This window comes from Cephus cinctus, unplaced genomic scaffold (genome assembly GCF_000341935.2).
Source record: "Cephus cinctus unplaced genomic scaffold, Ccin1 Ccin1_scaffold1588, whole genome shotgun sequence".
Taxonomy (NCBI): Eukaryota; Metazoa; Arthropoda; class Insecta; order Hymenoptera; family Cephidae; genus Cephus; species Cephus cinctus.
The window spans coordinates 419,234-427,232 of record NW_014333893.1 but is presented as its reverse complement, the minus strand read 5'-3'; the positions used below and the strand labels follow the sequence as shown (position 1 = coordinate 427,232).

The following is a 7,999-nucleotide window of genomic DNA, read 5'->3' as shown; positions in this document are numbered from 1 at the left end:
CAAATCCGAGAACTAATCATCCTGATTGGTCGAGAGCCTTTTAACCGATAACTCTTCCATCTCCTTCTAGTCGTCCCTTTAAGCCAAATCGAGAGCGTTCCTTAACGAATCGGTACGTAACTCCTGGAGATCCTCCACGGCCGCTTCCCCAGGGCATCGGGCGACAGCTGGGCACCACGTCCTTAACTCGGGCAGGAGGTTCCTCTCCTGCCCTTAACCGTATCAAAACTACCTGCCCTTTGCCCATCTCCAGCGGGGCGCCGGTATCTCACCCGGGCTTCTGCCGGTCCATGAAGACGTCTCCGTCGGGTCATCTCCTCTGCCGGGCAACTCGGTACGTCGAGACTATCTCCCCACGGCAGATTCGAGCATCTCGACCTCAACTAAACAATAACGAAATCTTACGAGAACCGGAGCCGCCTTGGGACCGTGATTCGAAAAATCACGGCACAGTGCTTAAAAAATATATGCACTATTCGTAATTATGACTTGATGAATTTTCTACTTACTGAAGAAAACATTCTTTCAGAAAACAATGCTGATTGCTTTTACTTTTTTATTGGGCAAATGTTATTCGTTATAAATTAATGATGAATTCCACTAGGAAGGTTTGAACAAAAATTAATTGTACAGTACGTAACATATGATTTCATCCATATATTTTCCAATATCACGATCAATACAGTTTATATAAATAAATCAGCTGCATACATGTACGTACATATAAGTCACGATACAACTGATATAACGGAAAAAAGGGTAAGAGTTCTCATTGAAAAGAAATTGTTCGAGATTTGAAATGCATTGAAAAGACATAGGAAGACGCGTTCCGCTTAAGAAGTAATGAAATTTTAATAGATATCATGTCGCTGTATATATATAATCTCGTATAAACTTCTTTTACGATATTAATCGGGCTCGCGCGTATTTCCGCAGTCCGTGCGCATCACTGTTGATACGATCGCCAGACTTCTGCTCTCTCCTCTTTCTCAATTCGATTTTTTTTTCTGTTAGACGTTAACAACGTGTGGAACGTGTTTCTGTGCGTTTTGTGAATTCGGTGGATCATTTACTTGTTGCTGAGTATTGATTGGTGCCTGTTGCTGAACTGGTGCTGATTGCGCGTGTTGTATTGGCTGATGTTGATCATTTTGTTCTTGAACATGCTGCTGCTTCTGCTCCTGTGCGTGGAGTTGTTGGTTATTCACTGGCGGTTGGGCTTGGACTGGTTTACGAAGTGGTTGTTGCTGTTGTTGATGGTGTTGTTGTTGCTGCTGCTGTTGTTGTTGATGGTGTTGCTGCTGCTGCTGCTGCTGTTGTTGTTGATGGTGTTGCTGCTGCTGCTGCTGCTGCTGCTGTTGTTGTTGATGGTGTTGCTGCTGCTGCTGCTGTTGTTGCTGGTGAATAGGTTGCCCTTGAAACTGGTGTTGTCCTTGAGGAACTTGACCTTGATAGTGTTGTTGCTGTACAGGAGGCTGTTGAAACTGTTGTTGCTGTTGTGCTACTTGATCTTGCAAGTGAGCTGGCTGTCCTTGATAATGTTGTTGAGGTACTGGGTGGCCTTGTTGTGGATGTTGTTGTTGCTGACCGTGTGATACTAGTTCAGGAACTCTGGCACCCACAGCCGGTACGAATTCTTGTGCGGAACCACTGTGCGGTACCGGAGCATATTGCGGAGGAAACTGCAAAGAATTAATTTTTAATATTGTTATTACTGATCTTTGTCTTTGAGGAAACCGGAACACAAACAAAAATAACACAAATCAAGCGACTACCCTATAATATTTGAATACCGTACCGATTAAACTCCCCGTCGCTTTATGTAGATCAAAGATTTGGATATGCAATTTTTTTCTATTAACCTACAATCTAAACAACTACTTCAAAACGCACATTCCCTATTTTATTAGAACTCACCTGTTGCTGGTGTCCAGGGTCGTGATTATCCGGATACGGTGGTAGCTAATAACAACAACAAAAAGTGCAGAGAGAGTGTTAATTACTCTAATCACTAGGGAAACAATTTCTTAGTGAAAGGAGATGGATCGTCGCTAAGTAACTGATTGCGCTGATCTAAGCGACAACCGAGCATTCGCATGCAAACGCAAAAAGAAAGTGATGCAACAAAACAAAAATATTTTCAACGCAGCATTCGCAACATTTTGTGCTTACGTTGGAACTTTTCTTTAAACGTGCAGAAACTTAGGGTATCAATCAGCTATGAGAGAATTTCTTGCATGCCTCTCCTAACAAACACAAAATTCCTAAGTACTATTATTGAATTTTACTTACTATTCCTTGGGCGATCATCCTCTGGATTTCTTCCTGTCTTTGTCTCTCAAAAGCTTCGTACTCCGTTTGAGAATAAACTTGTTGCTCATCCAAACTCTGCCACCCTGGATCTTGCTGAAAGTCCGGCTTTTTCGTCTGCTCCAGAAACTCTTGGTAGCTGTATGTAAAATTCAAAGATGCTAAGACTCCATTAACCCAAAAAATTTCAATGTACTTACCTTATGAGGCCATCTTTATTTAAATCAGCTTCATTAAACACATGCTCCCGCATTCTTTCCATCTCTTCGGCTCGTTCTCGAAGATCATCTTCAGGAGCACCCTCGGCATAGAGCTTGTCCAATTCTTTCAGAAACAGAGCCTTAACTTCATCCTGATCCCAGACGCCATTACCATCCAGATCTAAAAATAATCAATGCTCAATAATTCGTACCGAATTGAAGGTTAAAAAATAATTAATAATTACCATGAAGATAGAAGAAAGTCCTGGGGTCAAAATCTTGACTTGCCATATGGTCCTGCTTCTCCCACACTTCCTCCAATTGCTGCTTGCTTCCAGGATGATGAAGCTTCTCATGCTTCTTATGTTTGTTTTCCATATCATGCAATTCAGCTTCATACTTTTTTCTGTGTTCCTCATCCATTCCTAAAATAACATGAATATAAATAATGCAAACAGCATCCATTTGCATAACGTAATTGAAAAATCATGTAATTCTGATTATTTCTAGTATCACCAGCATCAGTTACCAGTATTACCCTTCATCTTCTGCTCCTGTTCAAATTTCTTTTGCATTTCATACTCTTTGAACTCCTCTCGCCTGCGCTTATCAGCCTCGGATAAATCTTGTGTAGTCTGTAGAGAAAAAAAAAGTTATTGTCAAATTCCAACCAATACGAAACTCTAACTGACTAAATCATTACTTTTGCGATTAATTTCTTCAGATCATCAATTTCGAATGTATGTGGATTCGAGTGATCAAGATGCTCCGCAATCTTTAGATGATCCGAATCAAGACCATTCTCCAATTCATATTCTTTAATCGCCAGGTGTCTCAATCTTTCCAATTCCTGTCGCTTCAGTTCATCCAACTTTGATCGTACTTGATGACTCACGTATTCCAATTCGTGTGCAATTTTCCCCGTCTAGTCAATCAAGCAAACCATTTAATATTGAACGTCTGACGGTGTAACGATTATCGAGACATCATTACGTATACTTACACGAATGTCAACGCTGTCAGCCTTTTCCAATTTCGACCGAAATTCTGGGTCACTTTCCAATGCTTCAACGACTTCTTTCAAGTATCTATGGTATTCCATTACTTCAGCCTATGTATATAAAAGAAAAAATATAATACCCTCTTCTCATAGAAATTAAATAATTTTCATTCATATATACATATATACACACACACATATATTCAGATAAAATATTCATACCATATCCTCCTTATCATCAATTTCATTTTCGGATGATTTATCTTCGCTCTCCTTTTTAGCATTCTTTGTCACGGGCGGAGCAACGGACTGCTGCACCACGACTGCCAATAAAGCGCATATCAGCAGGTAGCGCATTTTTCTGTGCATGAAAATGTATTAAATGAGGTACGAATGATGTCGATAAACAGAACGACGTTATTTGTGTAGTTACTCAGCTGCGCCAACATGAGATTCACAAATATAGAAACATCCTATGCGCGTAAAACTTAAATCAATGTATTCTTATCTATTATCGGGAGATTTACACCAGATTAGTCTCGTATCATCAATAATTACGATATCTAATTTCATTTGAAATAGTGGATAATTGATTGAATTAAAAAAAAATAATTATTCAATCTCAAAAGTCTCATTAATATTGATAAAATACAATTGTTTTTACTCCTTCCTTGAATAGATGTCGCAACACATATGACGGAATTACAGCGGGAAATTCCTTAATTTCCTCGTACGTGCGTTTAATCCTCTGACATAAATCCGTCTGTTTACATGTGTACAATAAATCAAACACGATAACTATTAATGGTCAAAATCGATCAAGTTAATTGGCAGTGCTCGAGAGTATTAAAAAAAAAACGGAATAAATATTAACAGATACAGTTTACAAAGTCAATAACATGTAGCATTGTTAACGACACTCCCGAGAAAGATGACGTGGAGAAAATTCTCAAAGCAGATAACAGCGCGTAACACGAATCTCATTCAACCAACCTGAAACTGCACTGTGTGGCTATTTCAAATAGATTGAACGTTCTAGCAGTCCCTGACACTTCTCCATAACTGGCTTTCAAGTGAAAGTGCTCCAATAATAAAAATAGTTGTTCGCTCTAGAAATCTTCGACGGGCTTCAAGAAATTTGCAGAATCTTCTCGAACTGACAGAGAATACATATAAACAGACTGATCTAAATTGAATTTACTGTCGAGGATAGTAAAGTATAACAAAATATACTATTAGACTATACTATAGTATACGTAGGCTACAAGGAAATATAGTAAAAAAAATGTACGATATGACGACAGATTAGAGGTTATTTCTATTAAGCCACTACTTTTTTCACTTACCTAATTCAGCTTATTAATATGCGTGAGAAATCTCTAGTGTAGCGCAGATCCTTCAACTGAACGGTATTTCAATGTCCAACTGTGCGTCCTGACATGGCCAGCGTGTGAAAAAATATGAAGCTATGACGTGCGTCTCGAATGCATGACTCCACGTTCCAGCCAACTGCCTACAACGAGAGAGCAGGAAGCGGTAAGACTTATACTAAGGTTCATACTATTTTCCGTCAGAGGGCGAAGAATTAAGTTTCTCGTTGGAGAAGTCGGTAAGGTAGATTACTCCTTCGAGTTTGGCTGTGCGTACCTTACAAGTCAGGAGAATAACGGAGAAGATAGAATGAGGTGCTACGGGAACAATCCTCTGGAACGATAGTTGTTAGTTCCACGAAAGGAAACCAAGAACGTGGCAGGACGGGTTCACCTAATTATTGGTTGTTTCGATTCACGAGCCGACTAGTCGTACTGGCCGAGTGCCAGCGCTACGTGGACCTCATACCGATACAGTGTAGAACTGATGGGTCCCCGTCTCTCTCCCAAAGCATACAATTTTTATTTCGTTTTATTCTTTCTTGAAATGTTAAAAGAACGGAGTATCGCAGCTGTAACAAGAATTTGGTATAAACTTGTCGGTACGCACAAGAGTGTGGTACAAAAAGAATTAGCACGACAATCGGACATCGTGAATGAATGATAAATAACATTTGTTATGAATGAGACCGGTTTCTTTTTTTACGTCAGTTCTTTTACTTTTTTACCTCCTTTTTATTCTTTCGTAAACCAACGTCATCCGTCACGCATGCGTAATATGTACATAAATACATTTAAACCGATGCCCCAGGCGTGACATCTGTGGAAAGTCTACGAAGATGAGATAGCTCAGCGTCGAGATACAAGAAGGATCGTTTTCTACTTGGTACCAGGAAAAAGAAAGATGATCTCTTGAAAGACTACCAGGAGACTTCCGTGAGTGTAGACTTCCTGAAACACGCAAGAGAATGAGACACACTGTACATTACGGATTGAAAGGTTCATTGGTTGCGCGAGAATGAAAGACTGATCAGAAAAGGATGATGAAAGTATAAAAGAAACATGGCGACACACACCTTTACCATGATACCAAGGAATGCAAATCTATCAGCGAGCAGTGGTCCAGCGCGAGCAAGTAAGTACAATGAGCTACGTAGAGTAATAGGTGCATAAAGTTCACGTGGCAAAAGACTGTTGCAATCTGCATAATATCACTAACGGCTGGAAATTTATTATTGCGCTCTCGAGAGCCTTCGATATCCAACCAAGTGTGCAATCGTCTTGCGTAATTATTCCCAAGCTTTCGATTCCTTCAATTATTAAATTTCTGATTAAACATTTTGTAGGCTTCTACCAAAGTGTCACGTGTACGTGAAACTGGCCAGGAACATTTTAAAATGTATGTATGCCGGGCACCCAACCTTCTAGGAACGGCCCTGATCAAAGCCCAGAGTGTACACGATTCTCCACTCGGCTTTACGCTTTACCTTCCGTCATTTTCGGTTCCCCATTCCCGCCCCCCAGGCCGCGCGAGGATCGTGGGGGTTTCGGATGAACCGTGGGGGTTTGAATTCCTCGTTCCACGGCGGGCCAGTCATTAGGACGGTATACCTGTGTCTACAATCTTTTGTGGACCTGTTACCTTTAGACAATGCCCGGGGTCCCGACAAGTGTTTTCGTATCTGATTGACCCATCTCCCGGACGACTCTCCGCCAAACGGCTAATTTTTCTCTACGCTAACGACCTTGGTATACCTACCTCCAGTGCCTCCAAATCCGTGTGCCAATCGCACGGGGCACCCCTCTTATACCGAGCCGCGTCCGGAGTCAGAAGTCGAGTGCAAACTTTGGCAGGACACTTGGATTTCCTCGAAAATCCATTTCCTCAAGGATAACTACTAACTAGCCCGAGTCCGTTAAATGGTCCGACTTCGTGAGGCTGATGCGTACGGTCCTTCATCCACTGGACCACCACCGAAGAAAATGGTCCCGGCCATATAGTAGAGAGGGCCCCGTGGGACCCAAGAGGATTCCAGGCCGCTTCGACTGAACAGGAGATGCCGCGTGCCGTCACGATTGGTCTATGAAAAATTTTATTTTTCATTAGGTCTGTCAATATTTTGGGACTCTCTTGAACGTGAGCTATTCATAAATTATGCTTGATCCTTTTTTTTCCCCAGTTTTACTAGTAGGCCATCGTATCGCAAGGTCCTCTCTAAGCAGAAGTATTACGGGCATATAAGCTTTAAAAAAATGGAATGAAAAAAAAAATAAAAAGAATTTCGATTACTGGAACCACCATATATCTTGGAGCCTTCGGTGTTTATTTTTTCTTGAAACGAGCCATGATATCCGGTAAAAAAGCAGCAGGCTACGACATAGCGGAAGTGTCTAAATACTTAAACGACCCGTGGCTTAAACGCCGTTGATTGCAGTAGGAGGGAAACGAGAGGTTGACAATGAGTCTCGTTTCGTCTCGTATCGTCTAGCGGACTTGCTAGCGTCATAATTCTTTACTGAAATTAGGGTAGCGTTCATAATTGGCACTGCCCTGCGAAATACTCGTTACCAACTGCAAGCGGTAGTGGGTTAAGGGATGCTTCACTATTTTCCATAGAAGGGGCTAATCGGACTGCCTGTCGGAGCGGGTGAACACGCAAGATAACATCGAATCCTCCCAAGAGGCAAGAAGCCTCCTCCAGGTGGGTCAACATTTCGATTTTGACTTCAGATAAAAATCCAGCCTCCTCGACCGACCAGCTGGTCTCCCCAGCGTCATATACGTTTTCTCTTATGGTTCTTGGATATGGAGAAAAATACAAAAATATTAATGGCCGATCGACGACAAAAATGGTGGACGGGCAAGAGGGAGGAATTGGGCACAGGACAAGGGAGGGACGAGGGGTGACTATCGTGCAAGCGGAAGTGACAATGGACGAAGAGCTTGGGAGGCTGACAGGAACAACAAGAAAGAAAGAGGGCAGAGAGGGTGCAGATGAGGGCGAGGAAAATCGGTCGTAAGAGGATGGTGAAGGTTTTGCTCTGGACAGGTAAGTCGGTAAGAGGCGGTACGAATCGACCGTTCGCTCTGGACTGCTCTTGAGGTCCAGGGTGGGGGG

General features: G+C 41.9%; 2 protein-coding genes across 5 annotated transcripts; one reads left to right on the top strand and one right to left on the bottom strand.

Moving 5' to 3' along the window:
• Positions 1 to 637: 637 nt before the first annotated feature.
• Positions 638 to 5,315, bottom strand: LOC107273429 (nucleobindin-2). Of its 4 annotated transcripts, none has more exons than XM_015751605.2 (11): positions 5,158 to 5,311; positions 4,857 to 5,023; positions 3,733 to 3,871; positions 3,514 to 3,621; positions 3,214 to 3,435; positions 3,049 to 3,145; positions 2,756 to 2,935; positions 2,511 to 2,691; positions 2,293 to 2,449; positions 1,918 to 1,962; positions 638 to 1,682 (listed from the first exon to the last, which is right to left on the bottom strand). In XM_015751605.2, the coding sequence occupies exons 3-11, from the start codon at positions 3,865 to 3,867 to the stop codon at positions 1,011 to 1,013; spliced, it is 1,797 nt and encodes a 598-aa protein (XP_015607091.1). In that variant the 5' UTR covers positions 3,868 to 3,871; positions 4,857 to 5,023; positions 5,158 to 5,311; the 3' UTR covers positions 638 to 1,010. The 4 variants fall into 4 exon arrangements, with proteins under 4 accessions (XP_015607091.1, XP_015607090.1, XP_015607092.1 ...); XM_015751604.2 differs by having other exon boundaries at positions 3,040 to 3,145; positions 5,158 to 5,305; XM_015751606.2 differs by lacking the exon at positions 1,918 to 1,962 and having other exon boundaries at positions 3,040 to 3,145; positions 5,158 to 5,315.
• A 293-nt stretch (positions 5,316 to 5,608) lies between these two features.
• On the top strand, positions 5,609 to 7,901 carry LOC112495193. The gene is made up of 2 exons (XM_025090730.1): positions 5,609 to 6,015; positions 7,612 to 7,901. Exons 1-2 carry the CDS (start codon positions 5,943 to 5,945, stop codon positions 7,899 to 7,901), a joined length of 363 nt encoding a protein of 120 aa, XP_024946498.1. The 5' UTR covers positions 5,609 to 5,942.
• Positions 7,902 to 7,999: the final 98 nt, after the last annotated feature.

What these genes read in the sequence shown, in the direction of transcription:
- LOC107273429 (XM_015751604.2), bottom strand. Translation starts at nt 3,867, where the DNA reads ATGCGCTACCTGCTGATATGCGCTTTATTGGCAGTCGTGGTGCAGCAG. An exon ending in GAAGATGAAGGGTAATACTG is followed by an intron (nt 2,936 to 3,039) that starts GTAACTGATGCT and finishes ATGTTATTTTAG; the next exon opens with GAATGGATGAGGAACACAGA. An exon ending in GACTTTCTTCTATCTTCATG is followed by an intron (nt 2,692 to 2,755) that starts GTAATTATTAAT and finishes GATTATTTTTAG; the next exon opens with ATCTGGATGGTAATGGCGTC.
- LOC112495193 (XM_025090730.1), top strand. Translation starts at nt 5,943, where the DNA reads ATGGCGACACACACCTTTACCATGATACCAAGGAATGCAAATCTATCA. An exon ending in CAGTGGTCCAGCGCGAGCAA is followed by an intron (nt 6,016 to 7,611) that starts GTAAGTACAATG and finishes TTTTGACTTCAG; the next exon opens with ATAAAAATCCAGCCTCCTCG.